Source organism: Passer montanus, unplaced genomic scaffold, assembly GCF_014805655.1.
Source record: "Passer montanus isolate IOZ18808 unplaced genomic scaffold, ASM1480565v1 scaffold97, whole genome shotgun sequence".
NCBI classification, from domain to species: domain Eukaryota; kingdom Metazoa; phylum Chordata; class Aves; order Passeriformes; family Passeridae; genus Passer; species Passer montanus.
The window spans coordinates 1,780,219-1,807,118 of record NW_024375145.1 but is presented as its reverse complement, the minus strand read 5'-3'; the positions used below and the strand labels follow the sequence as shown (position 1 = coordinate 1,807,118).

The following is a 26,900-nucleotide window of genomic DNA, read 5'->3' as shown; positions in this document are numbered from 1 at the left end:
AACTATTTATAAGCTCACCCTTTTGTCCTGGTGGTCTTGTGTTTTAGATAGCAAGAAGGGATATTGCTGTTTGTTTCCATTTAGTGCATTTTCTTATGATGTCTGGAAAGGTGTTCAGTGCTTTTAGATCAGATTCAGAGTATTTAGACTTTTTAAATTCTTCAAGTTAAAATTTAATTAAATAATTATAGTTTGATTTAATGTCACAAATGTACATTCTGGTGGGGTTTCTTTGTACAATGAGTCATTTTTATGAGGTTGTAAAAAATAGTTTTTTTAAATTGTGCCAGAGCAGACTTGAACTGTGGTTGTCTTTACACAGTAAATTGTGTTAATTTACCTTAGAGCTGTGTGTAATTGCATATACAGCAGCAGTATCAGAGACATGTAGGCCACACAGTCACTCACCTACATGGACTGTGTGCTTCCCCTCTCAACTTGCTGGGTTAATGTGATTTTTTACAAGTCTTGGTGACTCTTCCATCAAATGTTTTGATGGTTGGCATGCCTTGATAGCTGGGCAAAACATCAAGAGATCCCAGCTTCTGCAGTTTTATCAGTGGAAAGGCTTGTGAGAAATTAAAATCTGTTTTTCTGTTTCCAATTTAAAAAATATTACTGCTGTGGTCTTAATAGGAGAGACAGTTCTGTAAAAAAGACATTTTTCCTTTCTTGTATTGTTCACCTCCTCTCTCTCCCTCTTTTTTTCTCCTCAAAAGATGTTCAAAATGCCATGAATGGAGGAGATACTGAACTGATGGCCATATCAACAATGCCTATGTTGGCACATTTGGCCACACTTTTGGCTTCCTTTTATTTAATATATTAAACCAATATATTAATATAATATATTGAAATATTATTATTGAAATATAATATATTTAAACCAATATATTTATTTAATATATTAAACCAATGCATGTTGTAACACAGTACATTTGCAATGCTGTGTGCCTTGGGATAATGGAATGAAACTTTGGGGGGATCTAAATTCCCCAACTTTTATGCAGTTTTGATATCAAGACACTTTAGGATGCAGTGGAACACAATTCATGTGGGTCATAGTTGCTCAGAGTTTTTTAATCACTGAAATACACACATTGCAGAAGGATTTTTTCTCCAAGCACCTGCATTGGGATGTGATGTTAAATACCACAGAAAGATTAATGTTAGCATTCTTGCATTCCTGAAAGAAAATCTTCAGTATGTTTGTAACAACCTGACCATGCCAGGTGTAGGTAAATTCTGCAGATAAATACACATTTTCAAATACTTAATGACATTAATTCACAAATGAAAGACATGACACTGTAGTTTTTGTCAATACTGTTTTACCGCAATAGAAACAAAATCACAATCTGGTCAATTGTTAGCTTTTTACTTTTAATGGGGAGCCTCAAAACACTTCACTTTTCCAGCCTTGCATATATGCCTGCTTTTGTTTATCTTAAATTAAATTGTACTGGTTCAATGTTATGCTCTAATTTTCTGGGGATGGTGATGCTCATCTGTATTGGAACAATGCTTTTATTTTGGCGAAGTGCCTGTGTTTTTAGCAGTGTCATATGATTGTCTTTCAGTGTGTTTGGATTGCTCGCCTGCAGCACACAGGTCGCGTTGGCTCAGAGTGAACATTGCAGATTTAGGGCCTCAGAGTGGCTTCCTGAGAACCAGGCTAAATGGCCAGACTTCCATATGTTGCTGCTTTGTGGAAAATTCATGGTTATTGTCCTTTTAGCTGTGAGGTCCAACTGTGAGTTTTGTTTCCTTCCCAACACCATCTCACTCTCATTGTCTCTCAACTCTCAAGATACATGAAAAAATGCTTTTCTCCCCTTTGTTACAAAGAATGGTTGCGATTTTCTGCTCTTTGAAAAAGATACAGTCTCATACTTTCTTTTCCCCCCTGCATGATAAGGTTTTCTTTACCATAAATCTTTTTGTTAGCCCTATTAATTAAGAAGCAGCCAATGCGGGTTGGTATTAATACTGTAAATAAAGCAATATAGCTTTTTTCTTGAGGTCAGAATGTGCTGTTTCTCAAGAACATTATAGACTTAAATTGTGTAATCAGTGTGTGATTTTGAGGTCAGGTCTTTTCTAGATATAACTAAAGAGCATTGAAGTTCACTGAAACCTAGGAACTTGTGCAGGAAAATGTGTTCTAGAGTTACAAATTATTTTTCATGGATCATAAAAATATCTTATTTTTCCCCATACAGACCAACACACAGAGAGAAGACACTTCTTTTTTACCTTGTAGGAGTCAAGACTTAATATATATACTTTAAAAACATGTCTATATATAAAGTGTGTATATAACATAAGACTTTTTTCGTACTGCACTGGTACTCAACATAATGCTGTCAATGCAGAGTGCTAAAATTTGGTACTAACGTGATTATGAATGCCCCAATTAAAAAATTTCTGTTCTAGTGTATGGCAGAAATTAATTTGGTTCCGCCAATTGCTATGATACAGGTGTTTTCCTGAATGAGCAAAACAATAGATCTTTAATACAGACCAGTTTTTTTTTTTCTCTTGAATTAGGTTTGCTAATGTTGTGTAATCTTTCTGCCCTGGTTTGCCAAGGACTAGTTCAGGCAGCACTTGGACATGCTCACTGACTTTTTAAATGAGACACTCACTTCTCCTGAGTGCAAGATACTGAGAGCACATGGGACATTAATGCTTGGGACTGGAAAATACACTTCTTGGCATAAACGGATGGAACTGGGAATATTTTGCTTAATGGGTGGCTTTCTTATGATGGTCTGCGGTGGTAGCAATGAAAATGCGTTATTTGCATTGACTCAGACATCTCTTACCATAATTTTTCTCTGAATTCTGAGGAAGATATAATGTCGTACACTAAATAAGATTTAGGTTTCCCGTTTGAAAAGGAAAACAATAAAGTGTAAGAACTTGTTGAGATCATGAGATAGACATTTTTCTGGGATAAGTGATCAATGAAGTTGTGGAAAGGCAGACGTGTCTAGTATGGGAGAGAGGAAGCTGAGAGACAAAAGCCTTGTGCTGTAGGTCATACTTTGTAACATAAGCTTTGTGTCCATCTAGTGATTTTTGTAATACGATCATTAGTGTTTCCATCTGTATTTTGTGTTTTTCCCTATTTGATAGCTTGCCAATAAAATTTCTTCCCCAGACAGCTGAACCTAGCTTGCAGACTGACAGGGCACCAAAAACCCCCCACCTTCAAAGGGAAGCACATTAAAAAGCTCAGAAATCACCCGAAAGCGTTAACGGCTCTGTTGGCTGCTACACGATGGGATGCAGGAATTGCAGTAATGTTCTCTTCCATCTGGTGCCTGCAAACTTGCTGTTTTCGGAGGCATTCACTGCTGTAGCAAACTGTTCACTTATTCATTCTTGTGTAGTTGCCCGTTATTCTTTGGAAAAGACTTGGGTTGAAAGCGGCTCGGTTCTTTGTTGCAGAAGTGCTCAGTGTCAAACATATTACGAGGAGATGTCAGTCCAAATGCAAATACCATCAGCTCTCAAAGCCTCTCCGCATGTTGTGTATATTTGGAATGTGCTGTGAAGGTGTAGTCCCAGGAGCGAGGATCTTGACTGACAATACTCAAAGGAAAATCATGCAATATCAGTGCCAAAACGTCTATCTCAGGCTGAAATTTCAATTTCCGCTTTAAATTTCCTGGCTTGTGTTAGCTAACATTGCAGCCTTGGTTTTCCTTCTTTTCCTGGGATCTTGGTGGTTATTTTCTTTGTTGCATCTGGACTGGTTAATTTTCAGGAAGGTGAGATAGCAACTGAGTGGAAGGTGTTGCTCTGAGAGGGAGGGATGGTTTAAGGAACTCAAGCAAGTGAAGACACATTTCTTATTGCCAGACCATGAGGTAAAGGAATTCACATACAATTTCTGAGCACAGACCACTCAGAAATGTCCAACTCTTGGTCATCCCTGAACATCTAAAGTCACTGTGTTCATACAGCAGGAGTCTTTGGTGATGTGTTTGTAGCAAGATGGGTTAGCCATCACCTGCCATACATGATTCTGTCCCAGAATTTACATTTGTTTCTTCAGTCCTGTGGTGTTGAGCAGGTGGATCAACTTATTAATAGTTTTCCTGGAAGTATTACAGGAATTTCCAGCATTCTGCCCGTTTTAGTTGGATGTTATGTAATGATGTTCATTTATGTAAATCTTGCATTGATTTCAGAAACTGTGAGCAGTATTGGGGTGTGTTCAAATGACCTTGGAAACATTAATTTAATGATATGTAAATTGTCAAGTGCTGTACGATGTGCCTTTGTCTTTTTCAGCTTTTTTTTATTTTCTGTAAGGGTTTGGTGCTGCCTGTATTGTGTGTGGGATCTGGCACTGCTGTATTTCCACATGCTGCAGGTGCAGTCTCTGAAATACCAGCCACAGGTCTGCTCTTGAGGGCCTCGAGGCTTTTAGGATGAAAGCTTAGCTCTCTTAGGCAGGTATGTGGGAGCCAGGGTTGTGCCTGGATTTGACTCAGTTCCTTTGGAAATGTTCTGGGGATTAAGATTCTGTTTGTCACCACAGTGTACTCTTGAGGTTGTTTTGTGCTTTTGAGTATCTCTAAATTAAGATATTATCTGCTTGAGTTCAGGCAGCAGCACTGCAGATGTGGGTAGTTGGTCATGGTGACCTGCAAAACCAGTTATTTCTTCGCCAAATAACTTGGAACTTTAGCCCTGAATATGATTTAATGATGAATATGATTTAATTATTTAAGTATCTAACTTAAGCAAGCTGAATTCCATCTTCCAGCTTTGTTTCCAGTACTTCAGTCAGTGCTCGTGAAACTTTTGTTTTCCCTCCTACATACTCAGTGAAATCCATACTTTGGGGATGCTGGTAGGCAATACTGATCTTTTTGGAAGGGAGGTGTGTCAGAAGAATTAAATGTTGTTATCTGGGCCATAGAATTTCCAGCAGTTGTGGAAGCTGAGCTGTGTCTGAGCTGACCTGGACCTTGGCAGCGCTGGGTGCTTTGCCTCTCTTCAGCAGGAGCTTCTGAGCACAAATGCTTGGGAAAATCAGGCCATGTAGGCACTTAAAGAGAGCAAAGCCAGTCCAAATGAGAATCTCTGATTTTGAAGGTGCTGCCCAAGATTTAGAAGCTAAGGCAAAGTTAAGTGTCTTGAGTAGCTGCACAGGTTTACAAGAGAGAGCACAGGAGCTAGAAAAACTTCCCATATGAAATCCTGAAACCTAGTGGGATGCATGGAATATATTTAAACATCTCCTTTGCAGGATTCCTGTCTTTCAGCAGTCACAGCATGTGTTCTAATACATGTAAATGTATATTTAATTAGTCCAGTGTTTAAGATGCTGAAGTGTAGTTAAAAATTAAAGAGAATACTGAATCAAAATTTTGATCCCATAGTCTTGCATAAACTAGAAATATTTAGCACTCGGAAAAAAAACCCCTATTACCACCCTATTATTACTACTGTCCATTTAGATACAAATGTAAATGGCAGACTATCTCATGGGTTTGTAATTTTAAAAATATTTCTAACTGCTGCCCATTGTTAGATGCTTAAATTCTGTATTCCCCAGATTTTGTCCTACATTTTAGAAGGATAGAAACACATTTGCTGTTTTACATCAGATGTAGTTTTTGTGTAAACCATAACTGCACTAACTTGAATTCTGAGAAAAATGTTAAACATTGGAAAGATGAGACTGCAAAAGGTCTGTTGCACCATGGTTAGCAAGGTATAACACTTTCCTTTGGCTTGTGTTAGAAAACCTGTTTTGATCTGTTTTTCTGTGATGTGTGCTTCACTCTCTGCCCTTGCCTCTTCTCAGAAATTCTTCCTTCTGTGGAGTGATGCTAAACCCATTTGAGCAAAGCAAAGGTTTTTAAAGATAATTAAGCTCCTGCAAGTTTTATGGAGGTAAGTGGCTGAGTGGAGGACAGGCCATGAAAGTTCTTTGCCTGAGGTAATTTACTGTGTGCCAGAGAATCCACACGACAAAGGCCTTTGTCCATGTCCCAGCTGGGGCAAGAGCCCTCTCCTTCCTTGGGCCTAACACTTGATGCAGATATGAAGGATAGAAAAATCAGTCACACTAAACATTTCAAAGTAATTCCAGATAATTCTGGGCTTACACTATTTAGCAAGCAACTTGATAAGCAATTTCAAAATATTTTGTCACCTGAATTTGAGGCAATACAAACTAATAAATATGAATTGATTAAAGAACTGTGCTTGCATAAAAAAAAGAGACTGCTTTTTTTGCTGTTGATTTTTCCCTTTCTTTCCTCAAGTGCCTGTGCTTTGGGGAAGCCAGAGAATGCATTTAATGAAATGTGAGTAAAGGCATCCTTGTATTCCTGGCACAATATGCAAAGTACATGGATATTAAAACATTGCATTCTTTGGGGGAGCCCAGCCTAACTGTAGCTGATGCAACATTTTTCCCTGTGAATGGCAGATTTGAATGCCTATGAACAGTGAGACTACCTTGGCAAGGTATTTTTTTCTCCACTGTTAATCAGATTTCTGGTATTGAACTTTTATTTCCTGTGCCAGGCTTTTTACCTCATCTACCAGCTCTACTGATTTTCTTTGTCTCTGCATGGAAAGTGCTGCCACAGTAGGGTCTCATTATAGAATTTTATTTGAAACCCATGTCTCGAAATACCTCTAAAAATAACTAGACTTTAATGTCCTTTTTAAAAAAGGTCTTTCTGAAAACTGCTGAGATAATACTGTGACAGAAATCTTGGTAAAAAAGAAGAAATAGAAAAATAACTTGAGTGGGGTGATTGGTGATGTTTGTCAGTTAATGTACTTCATTACCTTAAAATGCAATCCCTGTTCTGGTACACTTAGTTTTCTGGAAGGTGTTCTCACACTATTTCAATTAGCTGGTACTTTCAGATTTTGTCCATTGGTATTTTCAACTCTTTCTGAGAAATCACTTTTACCCGTTGTTTTCCGAAGGCAGCTCTGGATCACAGACCTTGTTACCATGTGTAAGCAGCTGCAGCAGGTGTTCCATCATCTCTTTTTTCAGTCGTGTCTGGGAATCTTGCTGTGATGAGCTGTTCCCTCACATGTGTGAGGCCCTTCATAAAGGACAGCCCTCCTCAAAGATGTAAATAATACGTAATTAAAAAGCTTTATCAGTTTCCTTTAGTGATTGGAGAACATTTAATGGCCATGCATGAGTAATACAACAAAGTGCTGAAGCAAATCAAATTGGAATCAACTGCTTCAAAGTTTTTAAAACAATAATTATTAAGATCTGAATACTTGACACTTTGAGCTGAACTTATTAATAATTTGTAGTCATAGAGGGAGGGAATGAATAGATGAAGAGAAAGAAGTGTGAAGAGTAGGAGGGAAGTGAGCTGATGAAATACTTTGATAAGGAAGGGGATGAGCCCATGCTAGTATTTTACAGACCTTTTTTTTTAGTAGCTTCATAATGCCAGAAATGAGATTATAAATAGTTTAATTTTCAGCAGCAGGAGAGCAGAAGCATGAGTTTTTTCTGCTTTTTTTTTTCTTTTTTCTCTGTCCATTTTTTCAATTGTCTTTTACTTAAAATGTTCCCTACCAGTGTAAAAAAACTGATATTAAACATTTATTTTCTCTGTAGTGTAGCTACAGCTGTTTCCAGTTAGTCCTGAAGTGAAATATTTGTTCTTAAATAATAAGAAAAATACAGAAAGCTTCTTCAACACTTCTCTCAGAAAATAGGTTAGGGATACTTGTTGTGGGACTATAAGTCAATTTGAGAGGATCTACAACTTTTTAGTTAAAAAAACAGTTGAAACAAGCTTTGAGTAGGTCAGTAATTGGCTTTGAAGTCAGACCTGTAGAATTATTTTCCCCCACTAATCTATTGCAAGTGGCTTGTTGATAACTATGGCATTATTAAAATTAATTACTATTCTGGTTATTATTTCTAAAAATGGTAAGAGTCTTTGGTATGTAACAGCTGATGGATTTCTCTCAGCAGTTGTGTTTCTTAATGAGCAAAACCTGAAACTCCGTCAGAATTGGTTTTAGCATGTAGTAAGAATTGCAGAACAGCTAGCCTGAGAAAACAGGATCAAAAGGACATATCATTAATTGTTTCTGTTTGAAATAAATAGATGGACAACTTGAGTGCTTATGTTTCATAATTTCCAAAGGGCACATTTTAATTTCTGGAAGAGGTTTAGTGGCTCTGACTGAAGCATGTTTCACCGTGGTTCAATCAAATGTGTTGGATAGTTTGAGAAGCAGCCATCGTACCAAGATCATTAGAAAAGAAATCCCCAACATTTAGGAATGCAAAAAACTATAGTTTAAGCTTTCTAGATTCAAGAATTTTCAGAAAGAAACATGCTTTATATATGGAAAATAGGTCTGAAAAGATGCTGAGACAAATACCAGAAGGTTATTTAACTCTGCATATAGCAGTAGTACAGAAAGAGAAACAAGCCCAAGGAAAAGATTGCAGACAAAATTATATTTTACTCTGTTCACCTGGTAAATGGAAATAAATTCCTATTTCCAGTAAAGATTATTTCAGATGAGGTAGGATGACTGGTGAGGATGGGTCTGATGAGTAACTACTGTAGATAGTAGATGCTTCAATCAAGGGGGAAACAATTTTTTGAAAGGAGATCATGCAGAAGAAAGTAGGAGATAGCTTCTACCCTAGAATTTCTGTCAGGTGTCAGAAATCTGTTGGATTTTGGGTGTTTTTTTCAATTTCAAAAGGCAAAAAGTTATATATTCATTAGTCTGGCATCAGTGGTATTCAGAGTTTTCAAAGAAATCCTTAAAGAAGATTTAAGTAAAGGTTGAATATGGACATAGGATGAAATGCAAGATGATAAGAAGGTAGTGGATGTATTGAACCATTATCTGTGATCTGGCAAAATAACTGAGTGACTGGACAAAGACAATTTGGTGCTTCTAATCCATGTAGAGTTTAGTAAAACTTTTTATCAATAGACCACAAGAAAGCAAAGCTGTGTGATAATGCCACAAAAATTCACTGTCAGACAAATCTCCTGTTTTAAGTTGCAATTGCAGGACAGGGAGTCGGAGAGGGTTAATGAAATTGGCTAAAAAACTGTCTCCCAAGTTCTGTTTTCATGTGAGGTTCAGCTAGGAGTTTCTTCTTTTATGTCCTGATGGATTAAAGAAGGAGAATGCTGCAAGGTTAGTCAATTATTCCACCTTTGTAGCCAGGCTTTGTTTTGTAGCAGGGAAGCGGTCTGGTCTTTAAAAATGCAATTATTAATGACACACAATTTTAGATTATTCATACCTTTAGATTTTTACCTTTTTCTTGGTAATCTTGGTAATCTCGTTTCCAGCTCTGTTAACAAGAACATAGTATTTTCCTTTCCTGGGTGGAATTTGTTTTCATTTTTCAGTCATTTGGTGTTGAAAAGGAAAAGGACTAGTACTGACAGACATTTTTCTCCAAGGAGGATGTGTAACAGGAAAGCAGCAGGGATGTAGAACTTGAGATAAGTTAGGGATTTTCTGGAGCTCTGCAGGAGTCCTGCCAACTGGAAGGGTCCAAATGAGCACCTGGAGTCTCTCAGGTGGTAGGAAAACACTCTGGCAGCTTCTGTACAGAGTGCCTTGGTTGAAGTTTATACTGAAAAATAAAGAAGCTAACCCTGATGACAGAATTACAATTTTATCTGATAAAATCTAATATTAATATGCTCTTTTTAGGTTGATTTTGTCTGAGTGACTCAGACAGTTGCCAGTTGTGATTGGCATCCAATAGCAATGATATGAACACTGTCATGTTTCCTCATGGAAATGACAGGGCTCAGAGCAGACAGCATAATTGTTTGCTTTTCTGCACAGGTTCAGATGGGATTGCACTGCTTTTGTTCAAAGGAACAAGCTCATGGGACTAAAGAAGTTATTGTGTAAAATATCAGAGACAAAAGAGTTATGCAGAGGGAAACGTAAATATAAAATAGAGTGGGCATTGAGTAAGTTGTGTTAAACATCGGCAACTCAACACCAAAAAACCAAATTACACCTTAAAACCAAATTAAAATTTTTAATAACTTCTTTTCACTTCCCAGCATGGCATGTGCTTTTTCTTCAGCCTTATCTCCATAACTAAGAGTTCAATATTACTATTTTTTTTCTATTTTAGGTTAGCAAAGTTGCATGTTTCTGTCTAGCATCTGATTTTTCCCTTTGCCCATTCCAAATTTGGCTTGGTTCTATGTCTATTACTTAATATCTGCAGTATCAACAATTCTTTTAATGCCAGTGTGATTAAGAGATAAACCAAAAAAAAAAGTTATTTTGAAAGCACCTAGCATTAAAGGGATGAAAGACACAGAAGTTCTGTTGAACCATGGCAAAATGGAGCAAAGCAAATACATCATAGCTAGTCAGTAATTTTTTGAAAGCTGTGTAACACACTCATCACCCTTCATAATTTTAAGGAAATATATGTATTTTTAGTTTTTGTTGCAAAATTCATGCTTCTTTTTTCTTTCCTGTGTTCATCTTTCCTCCAAAGACTATATAAAGAGTTGGTATTTTCTTCTACAGAGGAAAATGTGGGAAAAGAATATGTTCAGATGTGTTTTAAGTATGCTTTTGGCACCTATTTCTGTGATTAATACTTTTTTGAATAGAAGACAAAATTTTCACAAGTGTTAACCTTCCTAGTGTTGAAATTACATTTTCAAGTTAAAGATACAAACAAATCTTGCATTTACTGTTGTTTCCTAGTGTCCTGGGTTTACACTGGAAGTTACTTACTAGCATGGTAATGTTATTAATTGTACAGGCACAGTTTCAGCGTTCTCCTGGGTCATATCTGATAAAAGTCTTGCACCACCTGAATAAATGAATAAATTTTGGTGTTTGCAGCTTTGGATATTTTTGCATTCTATTCCTCAGTGTTGCTGGAAATGGAATTCTTTCTGCTGTGAGGGTCTCCATGCTTTGAAAATATGTCTAATAATTCACAGAACTGTTTGGCAGTGACTTTTTTTTTAAAGAAGTGTTTAGCACAGAGAGTTGTTATTCTTCAAAGAGTGATTAGTTAGACTGTTTCAAAGCATGGTTTTTGCAGTTGGTGAAGCTGTAATAGGTGTGTTCCAAGGCTGTCTGAGGCATGATAAAGTTGTCCTGTAATTAGAGGTTCTCCTCACCTGTGGTGAAGCATCCACCATGTTTTTTACCATTTTCAATTGCAAAATTAAACAGTTAATAAAAGAACTTTTAAAATACATAGGTATTTTACCACTGAATCATTACAGCCTAGTAATATTTGATTTAAAGTTTGGAATGTTTACATTTGAAAACAAAGATATCTAAAATATTTCCTGAGTATTTTACCACCATCACTTGTTTTAAAGGTTGCTGGTGTTCCTAAACAGAACCAATTTTGAGGTTATTTTACTACAATATTGAGCTGTAAAGTCACTAATTGGGGGTGGTGTTTTTTTGTGTGTAGGTGTTTTGGTGGGTTTTTTTTGATGTTTGGGAATACTCAGCATTTTGGCCATAGGGATCAGTTGTGTAGGTGTTTTGGTGTTTTTTTTTTTTTTTTAAGTGTTTGGAAATACTCAGCATTTTGGCCATAGGGATCAAGATAACTACATTATGCTCTCTGTTCTGTTGTGATTTTGAAATGTATGTTTGATCAAAGCTTTTCACTTTTTTGTCTTTGTTTTCACAGAGTAGCTCTTGCTTGTAGGGGGTAGAAGCAAACAGAACGAAATAACTTTGTAAAAGTAATCTTGATTTAGAATATTCAGTGAGCTCTGTATTGTCACTTTTTGTTGGAAAACCTTCCTAAAATATTCAATGAAACCATTAAGGCAAGAATTTTACCTTGAATTAGTCCATTACTGCATTGCAATGTTTCCTTTCACCTCCTCCTGTGTTAAACAATAAAAAAGTCTATTTAGGACTTTGCCTTTCCTGTTGCATCTTCATGTTCTTGGGTTTATTGCTGAAAATTTTACCTAACTTCTTTTAAGGGTGGAGCTGTAGGGTAAGCAAACACTGTGCAGCTTAAAAGTCATATCACTGAAGATTGTTTTTGAGGACAAAAAACCTCAGGACAGCTGTTTGATATTTATGATACAGATGGTCAACTATCCTTGAAAGTTGGAGCAAACTTTGGGTCTCATCAGAGCTGTGTATAATCAGTATTTAATGTTGTGGTCTGCATTCCTCTACCATCCTAAAATTGGTTGATAATAACAACAAGAAAAATGGGATTAAATTTCTGTCTAGCTTAATGTTACATGTTTTAATATACTGATATGAAATAAGTGGATTTTCTGTGACTATAAAGTGGCTTTATTTTTCTCTTTTTTTCAGAGTTATGGCTGCAGTTTTAATGAACATTCACTTTTCCTTTGCTTAGTGATGTGTGGATACTACAGTACAGGGGATGGTGTCAAGAGAATTTTTGAGTAGAAAATCAATTTTCTGTAAACTTAGATTGAAATAAGTGGATTTTCTGTGACTATAAAGTGGCTTTATTTTTCTCTTTTTTCAGAGTTGTGGCTGCAGTTTTAATGCGCATTCACTTTTCTTTTGCTTAGTGCTGTGGATACAGTACAGGGGAAGGTGTCAAGAGAATTTCTGAGTAGAAAATCCATTTTCTACAAACTCAGATTTTTTTCAGGAACTTAGTTTTCTAATTAGACAAATAAAGTAGTTCATCTAGGATCAGATTAGTCATACTGAAAATATGACAAGGTTTTAAACTTTTCTGAAAGTTTTTTTTTTTTTGCAAGTTTAATAATCTGCTGCATTGCCCAGCAGAGCTGTATTTTTAAAATCTTTTCTCACTAATGCCCTAATGCACACTACCAGGATTATCAAACTGAATGTCCAGCTGATTCCAAGTGAGCCAGTTCAGATTTATATAGCACACTTTAATTTGGAAAATCTGACATTTTCTATTTTAATATTTACCATCTCAGACCAGAAGGTTTTTGTCCCGTGAAAAGCGCTCATATTTAACTTCAGTATTGATTAAAGAAAAAGACAAATGTTAAAATCCCGGATTTTGTCGTGGAGTGGAATCGGCGGCATTTGGGCGAATCTCAGCATTTCTGGCTCTCTGCTCTGGGTGTAAATCACGGCCGAGGCAATGAGCTCCGTGGAGCGTGTGTGGGATCCCTGGTGGCAGCAGGGAATGAGGGGCATTTGTCTTGTGATTTGTTGGCCCTGTCAATAGTCGTGTGGCAGGGGAGAGCAGAGCTGAGATCAGCTCGTGGGCAAGCTCAGCGTGGCAGAGCTGGTTATAAACTCCATTTCCTGCCACGCTTTCCATCTCCTGCTCTATTGACTGCGCTGCCCAGCTTTGTATCATCAGCAGAATTTGTCAACAATCTCCTGCTTTTGTGCTCAGCTTGTGGGGGAATATTGTAACTAAGATTACTTTACAGCCCAGCTGTAGAGGTGCTTTGTTAGTTGACTGTCTCCTGGTCAATAATTCTCTTTTTAGCTTTTCACGTTATTCTCTCCCCATTCCCACTTTCTTGTGTGTTGCATTTTGAACATAATCCCCATCTTCTCCACTCTAAAGAACTGCTTCCCATTTGGCCTGATACCAAATATTTTACTGCATCCAGCCAGATTGAATCTCCTGCATTTCCTTGTCCACTAATTCGGTTATCTTATCAGGGGAAGGTATCAGGTTCCTTTGGCTTGCTCTTTCTTTGACAAACCAATGTTAAGTTTTAATCCAATTTCTGCATAGCTCTGTATGATGAATTATTCTTTCCTTCAGAAATTGTTGTAATCCCTTTTGGCATTTGTAAGTACCACTTGAATTTAGGCAGTTCTTACTTTCTTCTTTAAACTTAGGCTTCAAGAAGTAGGGTTTTTTGGTTGCCATACCTCTTTTTTGTTCTCTGTAGGGGTTTTCTTTTCATACTCTTGGTATCATTTGTGAGGTGGTTATTCACTCAGGTCTGCAGTTTTATTGTGTATGGTTTTTTTCAGTAGTTCAGGGTGTAAATTTTAGGAAGTTTTTGTGTCTCTGATTTAAATAAATATAAGCCTTTTCCAAATTCCAGTCTTTCCTCATTTAGATTTTTCTGCTTTAACTCATGATCTCCCTTATTTCTCAAATATTTAAAACAATCTAAGCATAGATTTAGAAACCTTATCATGGGCAGTTTCTGAGCAGATGCTGAGTTCAGGAGGACCCATGAAATGCCTGTTCTGTGGTCACCTGGCCTTGCAGCCCAGAACACATTTCCCTGTCCACCATACAAAGATCTGTTACAAAATCCTGACTGCCACTTCTTGAACTTGTAAAATTCCTGTCTGATCCTAGAAAGCAGAGCACGCTCTTGATTTTCCATTCAAGACATTAAAATTTCAGTAATCTCTGCCAGCCTGATGGCAGATGAGATTCCCACCTGACTTGGTGTCTTGCAGTTGGTTGTTTTTGAGAGATTGAGTAAGACCCAGCAGTCAAATAAACTTAGTATCATATACACACCTATCTTCATGTATTTTTACTTGTAGGTAATTCTAATCTTTGAGTCAGATTTATTGTATGTAAGCAGCTATCCTGTAATCATCTTAGAACTTTGTTAATCCACATAAAAATACTTTTGTTTGTTAATTCAGGAAATTTAGGTAAATAAATAATGCCAACATTGCATCCAAACCTCTAGAAACATAATTTCCTGCAGCTTGTGTTTGTTTGTTGAAAGGTGGTGGTTTTAAAATTTTTTTTTGTTTGGTTTTTAAAATTTTTCTTTTAATATTTCATTTTATTTTTATTTTGCTATTTGTTCATCTCTGCTTTTATACTCTGTTTAGATAACAGGCAAATCTCTCACAGCACTTTTCCTGGTTTAAAACTCTTAACTGTACTAGGATCCTGTAAATATGAGTGCCCATGGAGTCTTTTTATTGAGAGAGGTCAGTTTTGTGTGAATGCCTATCAGCATTTGGACTCGATGGTTTTAGGTTTTGCCAGCCTACATGATTCCATGATTCTACAAAATCCAAAGCTTCTTTCCTCTGTGCAAGAAGTCTGCTGTAAAAGAGTCCCACATACCTGCACTCATGCTGTGCATGGGTGTGTAGACGTTTGCAGAAACAAGCAAATTGATATAAAAAGGCATCATTAGCGTTTTTCTGTAAGTTGGGTGGAGTCCTCTGGAATTCAGCTGATGAAAGACCCTGGGAGCTGGTTTCTGCAGTCATTAATTCCTGATCCACTCACGTGTTACTTCCAGACTCAGCTAAGTCAGAAACTCTGCTGTTACCTGAAACATGATGGAATAGGGACTCCAGCAGTACTGTCTGGAATATCATATGGACACAAAGCCTTTTCTCTAAAATTATCCGTTCAGAGATTGCAGTTGAGTTGCAGAAACCTATAAACTGAACTTAGGGAAAAAATCAATTAACTTGTCGTTTGATTTTTACACTACCATTTGTAGCCTCTGCCTTATGGATTAAGCCATCTTATGGGATGTTGAAAATATATTAATATATTTTTAATTGCTTTTTCTTCCCCAAATTCCCTGGTTTTGCACTTGGCTGAAGTTTAATATTTAAGGAAGCATGGTCCTGGTTGTCTCCAGTTGATTCCTTTACATTACCAGAGACAATTTAAGTAGTAAATATCTTGCTGTGGGACCCTGTTTGGGGTACAAGCAGCAGCACGCAGTACAATTAAAGGTTCTTGCAGCAAATGTTTAGGAAAATACTTTCCAAGAGATCTGCACATGATTAGAATTACTGAGTGCTCTCCTCTCTGGCTTCCTGTTTTGGAATTGAATGCCTTCAGGACACTTGGAATATTTCAGTTTTTAGAAACAAGAGCAATTTAACCAAGTCTGTACTTCATTGTCCTAGCTATGATTTCAGTTAGTTGCAAATAGGGATAAATATATGAAATAACCCCTGAGATACCTTAATCAAATGGAAGGAATAAATTATAGAGCTGCTTTTGAGGGAAATGAGAGCAGATAAAATGTCCCAACAGTCAGAGCCACATTCTGGCTCTTTCTCTGCACATGTGTACAATTAGTGGCTCTTTCCTTGCTTCTTGTTTCCCATCCTGTGGGATAATGAGTTTGAACGTTTTTTGGAACAACTTGCTAATTGCTTGAAGTATTTTATGTAGGTTATTTATAAAGTTTGAAGGGAAAATTTCGTATGGTTATTGAACAGTTGTATACAGAACAGTTTCTTGAGGTCCTTCCACCTAGTTCTGAGCAATTCGACTACAGGAGTAATTCCTTGAAATGAGATTAATTTATTTAGCAATTCAGCCGTTATGCTGATTTTTTTGGTAAGAATCCATGAGCTTGGCCAAGTGCAGTTATGTACATCTGTACCATTTCATGGTGTTTTTAACCCTTCTGCCGCAGTGGTGTTGTCTGGTCATTGTGTTTTTGGGTGCTGTTGACCCCATTTTTCCCACCACATGCAGCAGTGGAAATATTTGGGTATTCTTAGTTCTGTACTGGGCTTTCTTGTCAAATAAAACACAGTTTGAATGGAGACTGTTAGAGGAGCCATTCCAGACAAAAACATAGTCAATAATTCATGCAGATTTTCTACTTGGCTTTAAAGAAGTGTAAAGCAAATTCCAAGTGGTTAAGTTTGCATCAAGACTTATTATGTACCACATTTCTGGAAATTGAAGAGACCATGTAACACTCCATGGCAGTTTTTCATTTGAGATCAGACTAATAAAGGAGGTAATTCAGTACTTCTTTACACTATGAATGTCTCCAATATACATTTGGTGTGTTTGTGATCAGTGACATTTGATAACTTTGTGTTTGTTACTATTTGGAATATTCTTACAGAGTGTTGTGTTTGAAAATGAACTGAAGGGCTTTTGACCTGCCCCAGTCTGAGTTCAGAGTTTTGTATTTGCTTTGTAGCAGTAATTACAGAGATGAAGGTAAATGCATCTTTATTGTATCATTTATGAATACAATAAATAGCTTTTATGAGTGGGCAAAACCTGAACACACTTGACCTGGTAGGATCTGCCCCTGCTCCATCTAAAAATGTAGTTATTATGCTTGGGTATTACCAAATGCAAACAATCAGTGGATCCTAACGTTCTGTCATTTTTTGTCTAAGTGTAGGAGCAAGTTCAGGTTTTCTTTTGGAGATTTTAGGAGTAACTTCACAACTATTTTGAGTAATTTTGTAATTATTTTTAGTGATAGCTAAAATTTTTGAATTCAGGCTATGTTAACTGTGAAATGGATCATTATAATTTAGTATCATGTTTGTGTTTTCCTAATAAAAGAATAACACATATGTTTTAGCCCTAACATATAGGTAATAGGATAGGATCTCTCACATCCAAATAAGCCAGTTGTAATTAAGCCACATTGTTTATGATTATTGTTTCTAATGGTTGTGGTTATCTAATACAGTCTATGGCCAGGCTTAGGTTAGCATCTCAAGTAACTTTCAAGATGCATCATTTTGTCAGATATTAACTTAATCAGATGCCATTTCCTTTTTCAAGTGGTCAGCATCCAATTGTTTTATTTCTTGCAGTAAGTCACTGTCCTGGTGCCACAGCTGTTCTCTTGGAGTGTCCTGGGTGGGCACCAGTGCAGCCACTTCTAATTGCAGCCCTTAATTTTAAATGTCTTGTTTTTACAGCACCAGATTTTGTGATAATTTGAGCATTTCTGTCTGTAACTTTTTCACCAGAATTACTGTTAAACACTGTCTGTCAGTCTTGGCATCGTTTTCATACAGTTTCCCATCTGAGAAATTAATGAGGATTTGAGTTTGTCTTCTGAAAAGTAAAGGTTTGTAGGCATTTGCTGTCAGTCTCCCTGTTGAATTAAACGTGGCCAAAACTGGGTTGCTGCTGTGATTCACAAAGCAGAAATAATAATCCTTGTTCTAAAAAAATAAAGCTGACCTAAAATACAGCTGAACTGCTACTGTTGTCTTCTAGTGTAGCAATTTTTTTCCCCTTTTTTTGCCTGTTGTAAAGCACGGAGCCCAGTCCTGGAAGCACTTCAGTTCTGAAGAAGCAATAATCTTGTGGAATAGTACTTAACCTCAAAGCAGTAGCTTACTCCAATTTGTGCAAATGGAAGATAATGACAAAAATGATGGGAAAATCCTTCAAAAGGAGGCTCAGGGGGGCCCCTGTGGCTCTGCACAGCTCCTGCCAGGAGGGGACAGCCGGGGGGTCGGGCTGTGCTCCCAGGAACAGGGACAGGAGCAGAGGGAACGGCCTCAGGCTGGGCCAGGGCAGGCTCAGGGTGGGCACAGCAGGAATTTCCCCATGGAAAGGGGGCTCAGGAACTGCCCTGGCACTGCCCAGGGGGGTCTGGAGTGCCCATCCCTGCAGGTGTCACCTGGAGGTGGCACTCAGAGCCCTGGGCTGGGGACAAGGTGGGGATGGGGCACAGCTGGGACTGGATGGGCTGAGAGGGATTTTCCACCCTCAGTGATCCTGGGATGCTGTGACTGTTCCTGGAAGGCAGGTGGCAAAAATGGCACCACTATCTCTGGCTGTTCCTTATCCCACCATACTTCCTTGGAAAGAAAACTGCTGTGAATTCCTCAGTCTGAGGAATAACATTGGCTTAGAACATTGGCTGAGGGCAGTGGAGGTGGTTCTGGGTGGGGCTGATCTGATCCTCTCTAAGGGCTGTGTCCGTAGCTTCAGGGAGATCTTCCTTCAGGAGTTTTAGATAGGTTGGATTGGTTCATCTTCCCTCATCAGATAAGCTGTGTCCCTCTGTCTCCTTGGATTTGTTTGCCTCATTTCCCAAGTTCTCTGTCATTCCCACCAGAAGAGGTTTCCTAACACACCATGCCTCTGTTCCAGCCCTGTGCAGACAGCCTTATACTCTCGACATTAAAACAAGAGAAAATCTTTCTTCTGTGGGAGGAGAAAAGCCACCAAATTCTGCATTTTATATATGACAACTCAGGAAGAATGAGGAGAGATTTTGTAACAGCTCCCCACCTTTGTATGAAGACAAAATTCACAACTGTTCCGTTTTCACGGTCCGTTGCTTCTTTTGCTTGAAAAGGCTTTGCTTTCACTTGTGATAGTGGTTTTGAAGCAATCAAAAGACAAATCTAATTTCCAGCTGTTAGAAATGATTGTTCATGCATGAGGAACTACTGCAGTTTTATGTGCCACGTCTTTTTGGGATGGAAGTCTTAGTTTTGGTGTTTTGGTATGCCATGAATAACAAGGCTTAGGGTTGAGGTGGTGGGGGGAACTTTTTTTTTGGAATTATTACTTTGAAAATGACTGGATGTTTTCATAATGTCATGGCCAGGGTGCTGAGTTCAGTCAGAAGATTTCCCTTTGGAAAATGACACGTTTCAAGGATCCACTACCTGTTTACCTTGACTCCACTGGTGGCATAGTGGCTTTTCAGGGCAGCTGTGTCTTGCAAAAGAAGGCTCCTTGCACACAGTATTTCAGGCATCACCAAATGATTTAAGAGCCACTTTCTTGCTCTGTTATTGGGTATTTAACCAGGTTCTTCACTTGGATGACTAAATTGTAAGAAGTCTTAGACAGCGGGGAGGATTTTGTAGCTGCACACAGAAGATAAATCCATAAGATAACTTCATTATGCTTCAGACCACTTCTGCTATCCTTGTGTTTTCCTCATCTGTCACCAGTGATGTCAGCACTAGAAAGCACCTGGAGGTGGTTGTATTCCCCATGTGTTCTTCACTTAAGAGAGCAGTTTATCAATGCACATAAAAATGGTGCAACTGGTGGTAAAGGGTTTTGTACAACATCCATATTACACTGAAATTCTTCAGGGAGATGTCTGCATTTTTACAGGCTGTGGTAGAGTGGGCTACTTTTGATTAGAGGCTGTAAATTTGAGCACAGTGTGAATATTTAGTAGTGATGAAAAGCAGTGACAGTCAGTAAATGCACTCAGTGTCCTCCTGCCAAGGCAGGGTCACCTCGCTGTCCGTGGTCAGTGACCAGTGGTGACAAAGGCACCACGAGGTCTGGAGGTCTCAGCTGAGTTGAGATCCTGCACAGGAGGGACCAAAACCTGCAGGAAAACGTCCTGCAGAGACTGGACCCACAAGAGCAGCAGCAAGAACTGGATCTGGAGGTTTGGATGCTTGGGAGAACAGCCGGGAGCAGAGCAGAGATACGATCTCACCATGTGGCCACACCCTGCTCATCAGCCTACTTTAATTCTCCCTGATGAACATTGTGCTGCCATTCAGTTTCCCTGCTCAAATCTCCCTGTTCACCAGAGGAAAAGTGCTGGAAGAGCTGCTCCTGAAAGTTCTTGTGTTTCAGTGGTGGCTCTGCACCTCTGAAGAGAGAGGAAGAGGGATACACTTTCAACTTCAGAGGCTGAAATTAAATTGGATGTAAATGTATTCCAAGCAATGAAGGCAAATTTGCTTACTAATCTGGGTTTCATCTCCTTTTTCCCCTCCTCACGCTCAAAGCAGCCTTACCAGTACCTGTGCCTGTGTCACCTCTTCCCAGTCCTGCTGTGTTCCTGCAGGAGCATCTCCCAGGAGCCTGGGCAAGGCAGGAGTAAACAGAGGCCAAGGCAGCAAGAAAGGAGATGTGGAACATGGGAACGGGGAGAAGGGCAGCAGTATTTGGACATCCAGGAGAAATGTTTATTTGTGCCACTTCTCTTTTCTCCTAAAAGGGGGCCTGCCTCTTAATTTCTAAGGGAATTCAGGCTGAGCAAGAAAGTCTGGCTCAGTGGGCCTCTGCAGGTGAGGTGGAGATAGGAAAATGTTTGGTGTCAGCAGGGAAATCCATTTTTTAGGTGATTCTATCACCTTCCCTGTTGACCCTGTCTGCCTTGCCTTTCCTTCATGGTCTCCCTCCAAAGGTACCTTAACCCACACCTCCCTGCTGCCCTGCTGCCACCAAACTACCCAAAACCACAATTAACTCTCTCCTGCTGTCAAATTAACTTGTTTCCACCAGGCTTTAAACGTGCCTTCCTCATCAAGAGGAATAGAAATAGTACAAATATGTTACTTTGCCTTCAGAGTGACACCTGGCAATGTTTCTTACCTATTGATTTAAATAATTTAGCATTTTAAAAGGAACAAATCAACTTAATTTGTTTTGGGGATACTTAAAGGTTGAGGACAATTTTATATCAATTAAAATCAGTGGTAATTCATTTATGATGGAACTAATGTAATTAATTAGGTAGTTGCTGCTTATCTTCTTTCTAATACATACATTGCTTTTAAACATCTGCTCAATAGTCCATTATGATAGCACAGGAGTGATTTTACCTGAGAGCAATAGAGGAGCAGATGCTTTCTGATGACAGCTTCCCAGTTTATTTAGGAAACAGCCAGTCAGTCCTGGATTCACAGTTTTAACTTGAAGCATGGCAGGCGTGCAAGTAAATTTGAAAATCAGAAACAAAAAATTTGAGAAACAAGTTTCTTCATATAATTTGTAATGATTGCAGATTGGGTAACATGCCTTCTTCTATTAGTGTTGTATATGACTTTTTTAAGGCTGATGTTTGTGTTTTGTCTTTTGTTTTGTGGTGTCTGTACACGTTAATGTTTTGCAGCCATTACGAAACCATCCAAATTTAAGTTTGATTTCAGTGTTGTCCAGTACAGTACTAAAATTCAGCATTAGCTCAAAAATAGTCAGAATGACAATATAAATAGGCAAAAAACCTAGAACAATTATTCAGAGAAAGAGTCAAAATAGGCTATTTTGACATACGCAAAAATAAAGTGAATAAAGTTTTGCTTTTTTAAAATAAGTTACACCTGTGTTTTGTATTTATGGCTTTATCAGTAGCTGGTTAGAGAGTGAAAATGAGGTCTTGTGGGTTGATATAAAACTGTCTGAGGCTCCTTGGTTCTAGTGACCCATTTGTAGATTTTTAGATGTTTTAAGGATCACCTAAAATGACTGCACTCATTTTATTCATCTCATCAGCAAAGTTCATCTCATCAGCTACAGAGATACCATCAAAACTTGTAGGCTACAAAATGTACTTTGCCTGCAAAAATACTGTGGGTTGCACTTGCAGAGACTGTAAAGAGCACGATTGCACATCAGTGGTGTGTCTTTTTAAATCAGAAAACGTGAAATTGCTGTTTCCTGAGGGCAAGGGGGATTAGAGTAGCCCTGAGAAGGATTCAGCTATTTGCCTTTGTGTGCAGATCTAAAATAGTCACAAATTAGTCATTTTAGCATTATATACAGAATGCAGTGTATGCAGACAGCTTTTTTCCAGAACAGTGGTGTTTAACACAGGAACAGGTAGTCTTGCCATTTCCAGAAGTATCTTTTAGGGCAGGGTAAAGCTGGTGAGTAAGCAGGAGGCAAGGCCGTGGTATCTGATGAAACATTAATGGCTGAGAAGCACCTTGTAAGCCCAGTTCTGAGCACAGACTTTCTCTTCCCTTCCCCTACATACATAAAAACCATGAAAACTGTAGCTGGGTTTGGTTTTTTTGTTTTCTTTTCCCACAGGCTGCTGATGGTCTCTTTGGTATTCTTACTGAAGCATTAATCAGTTTTAAAGAAGGTTCAGTGTTATATAGAGAAGAATTTTTTTTTCTTGTTTCTTTTTTCAGCTGTATTTTACATATAACCACTGGGTATGACTTGTGTGAGAAGGAAAAGAGCATCACTTCTTGGTCTGTCACTCATGTATGTGGGAACTGGGCATGTCACACCTGTCTTTATCTGGCCTGTGACATCAGGAACCACAATCAACACTGTCCTTCTGGCAGGGTGACTTCAGGGTCTCTTGACATACAGTTTTTAAAACTAGGTTAACCCAGAGAGCATGTTTTCAAACATCGCCACTCAATGCTTTAGGCACTTCTTTCCCCATAAGCAAAAATCAGCCATTTTCCTGAAGACATCTGGGATTCACCAGGAAACCTCTGCTCCATGACCATCTGTGATCTTCTCACTTTGTGCCCAAAAATGTATGAGCAGTTCCTTGGTCTGCAGCTTCCCAAGGTCTGGGCTGTCATTTGTGGACTTCTGTCCCTCTGCCTCAGCAGCATCTGGTGCCTAATACACTAAATTTGGGGGAAGTCATATCAGGGAAAAACCTGAAAATATCTTGCATGTCATTACTGTTAAAGTTTATAAATTTTTATATTTTTTCGTATATTGATTCATCCATTGCTGACTTGACTAAGGATGTGAGATAAAAATGCAAAATAGCTTTGAATTTCTGGTGTGTTGTATGAACATAGTGTTCAGAGGATGGTTGGTTCTTCTTTTCTGCTCAGTCTTTTTTTGTTTTGCTTGGACAGATACCATAAGCCAGTATTCAGGGTTGCTTGGCAATAGCCAAGTCATGAAATGCACACCCAACCTGTGGGGCATTATGGTTGCTTAGTTCATGCATGTAAATTTGGGGGTTTGAGCACTGTACAAGTCCACACCCAGAGTGTCTTCTTGGAAAGTTTGTTCTTGTGTTTAATCTTAATGGCATTATTAATTTAATGGTTCCATTTTCAGAGACATTGAGTTATGACAGCTTTTAGAAAAGTCCAAACAACTGGGTGCTTAGCACTGTTGGAATATTAATTTGAAATGTTGTGAAATTCATGCTGCAGCTGTGGTATATCTCAATGCAATTAGTTTCATCTATTTTGATTTGTTTCAAATCTACAATAAACTTTAGTACTTTACACCTGGAATATACACTAACAGGGGAAAAAAAACCCCTCAGTTTTATTATTACATTTTATGTTATTATTATAATTACATTATATTATATATTTTATATTATTAGCAAAAGCAACTCCTGGCAAAAAGCCTTTAAAGAAAGTAGATCAGAGGATTTTTGGTGGATACATTTGATTTGTCTTTTGGCAAGCAAAACCGGATTATTTAAGGATACACTTCTAAAATGGTCTATAGTGAATGTAATGAGGACAGGTACAGCTGTAGTCCCCTTATTGTGCCAGTTACTGTGCCATGAAGATTTTAGATAGAGCCTTGGTGCAGCTTGGAAAGATCTCAGTTCTGGAAAGGCTTGCAGATAGTTCACAGTTTGTGGAAGGGAGTGTGTAAGATGTCTTTGTAGGTTTCATACTTCTCCGATTTTCTTGCTAGCGTTGAAAAGTTCCCTTGGGAGTTTGCATGAGCAGTGCCGTGGAGGGGGCGGTGGTTGCCATTATTTCTGTTCTGAAATGATAATTCTGTTCTGAAATGGCAATTTCCCTGGGCACAGGAGCAGAGGCTGACGTGCTGCTGTGGCCACGTGTGTCGTTGCAGGAGCCCTCGGATGACTCTCAGGCCGCCGGGGTGTGCAGCACGGAAGAAGTGGTTCGCTATGAGTACCACGTCCTCTACTCCAGCAGCTACCAAGTGCCTGTGCTGTATTTCAGAGCGTGCTTCTTGGGTAAGGCCAGCACAGGCTCCCTGTGCTGCGTGCAGTAACGTTGGAAATTCCGTATTAAGCTGGGGAAGAGGTGTAATAAGAAACTTGAGAGATGAGGCTGCTCACCAGAGAATTTTTCAATGCTCTGGACTCAGAGCTCCAGGGCCGTGGAGGAGATGATATCATCTCAGCCTCAGGGAGGCTGATCTTTGGCTCCTGGCATCTTGCCTGTGGTTGACTGAAACTGCAGGTCATTTTTCTTGTTCTTTTCTTGAAATGACTACAAAAACTTAGTGCTGCAGGTTTAAACTGGGCTGGGCAATCAGTGGCCATAACCACAGTGCTTGAGCCACAGTTTGAGACACAAGGCTAGGGTCTAAAGGTGTCTTTTAAAATGTATGCTGTTTTCTGTTTAAATTTGCTGCTTAAGGGAAAATAAAATGATACCGATAAGATACTGAATTTTTTTTGTATTGAAGCTTGCTCTTGGAACAATCTGATGCCATCCCCTCCCTGGTATGTACATCTTGCTACCCACTGCTCTGTGGCTGCAGCCACTGAGATTTCAGCCCCCATCCTGTCAGGGGAGGAAGGAGGAACACTCAGCCTCCCAGGGAGGCCACTGTTGGTGTCACTCATGTAATCAGCAGGCACGGAGTGATCACACTGCAGCACTGGCTGTGCTCTGTTCCCCGCTGCCCCAAGCCTGTGTACCTGTGCTCCAGTGGCACCTGGCTTGTGCCTGCAGTGGTGTGGCCAGCAGGACCAGCTTGTGGCACCTGGGGACAACGCTGAGTGGTGAGCATGGCTGTGTTGGGTTAAGGCTTGGACTCGATCGTTTTAGAGCTGTTTTCCAGCCTAAATGATTCTATGATCACCATCTTCTGTGTTTTGAATAATATCTTAACTTTATCTAGATAAAGAAGTCTGAATGTTGCCAGTGATATCTTTTCCTTTTTAATTAAAAAGTAGCTTAAGCTGCTTTGAATGTGTTTGGTAGATTTAATCACGCTCTGCCTTATATTGTTTAATGGTTTCTAATTTTGCAGTGTTAGCGTTTCAAAAAGCACTTCAGATTCAAAATTGAAGAACAAATTCTTGTAGGCTCCCTGGTGCAAAGATTTTAGTCTGAGGTGCAGTTTCAGGAATGGATAATTTGGGGTAAATTTTTGGAGTGGGACATGGGGAACTGGGGACATTGCTCTGCCTTTACCACCAACAAAACTCATTTGCACACATCCTGTTGCAAATTTATTTCCATCATTATTACAGGCATTTACAAACGTGCAGTGTTTTGCCTTTGAACTTATTGTGCAGACAGGAAGATAAAGGTTGTTTTGCTGTTAGAGACGGGTTAGCCTATTTGTGGTCCTGAAAAATGTCATCTTCTTGATTTTTGCCGAATTTATAGTGCAGTGTCTCTACAGAAGAGGACGGAGATGGTGCAGGTAGAGGAAGTAGGACAGTATCTCTACTGTACTGTACTTCCATATAATTAGTATTCACCATAAGCAGTTAATCACCAGAGAAGAGCTCACAGAGACAAAACAAGTTGTTTAGCTTGTCAGCACCAGGGAATCGGAGGTGTTGAAACATGACTCCTTATAGCTGGAAGTGGATATTACAGGAGCCAGTGGATGATCTAATGCACAATCATGGTATTGTGTGCCAACAGCTCCCCTTGCAGTACAGAACTGTAATTGCTCCTACAAGTACAATTATCCTTTAAAACATTTCTTGGGAACATTTCACAATGGAAAACAAGGGCTTTTTTTAGATGCTTCCGAAGGTCACCTGGGTTCTCTTCAGCATTTTGCATTCCCTTTTAAATTATAACAATATCTGACTCTTGAAGGGAGCAGGATACTAAATGCTGGCAGTAAGTGTGTTTCCTACAGTGTTACCAGCTGGTATTCTCTGATTTTAATTATGGGCAGCTTACTTTTGAAAATGAAGAATTCTGTCTTCCCTGCACGATGTTGGTCTGCCTGTGCTGTGCTGTCTGAAGGTCCCAAAGTGGGATTTTTGGATATGTACAGCTGGCACCTGCTCACCAACACTGGAGATACCTGAGCAGAGTATCCTTTGCCTTGTCCCAAACCTGCTGTGAGGAAAACTCTGGGAAATGCCCTGAATTTTGTTCTGTTGAGGTAATTGTCCGTGTGATGGGCTCCTCACTTTGTCAGACAATCAGCAATGCTCACTGCATTGCTCACCTGCACTAATCAAGGAACAATCTCCCCAAGACTTACCTCAATTTCCCAGTCTAAATTCCTACCATTGTTTGTAGGCTCGGCAGCAGGAGGGGCTCCTTACAAGTCTCCTGTGAGCTGTTCCTGGCTCCCCTGGGATCCTGCCCATACTGATCCCCGTGCTAATTAGAGCTGAGCTGTAATCCTTCCAGTGGTTCCACGGCCCTGCCCCGTCTTGCCTTCCCCAGCACAGGGCACAGAGCTGGAATTCAGAGCTCTGCTTCCTCCCTGGCAGTGTCTGCAGCGCCCATCACACCTGGGAAACAATGATTCTTCTGTTCAA

The 26,900-nt window shown here is 39.1% G+C and overlaps 1 protein-coding gene across 1 annotated transcript in view; it reads left to right on the top strand.

Annotated features, from left to right (window-relative positions):
• Positions 1–26,900, top strand: part of ATG10 (autophagy related 10) — a 58,797-nt gene that overhangs the window by 12,620 nt on the left and 19,277 nt on the right. The window contains exon 4 of the mRNA XM_039696337.1: positions 24,260–24,386. Coding sequence (XP_039552271.1) covers positions 24,260–24,386 — 127 coding nt within the window. The remainder of the gene's footprint in view (positions 1–24,259; positions 24,387–26,900) is intronic.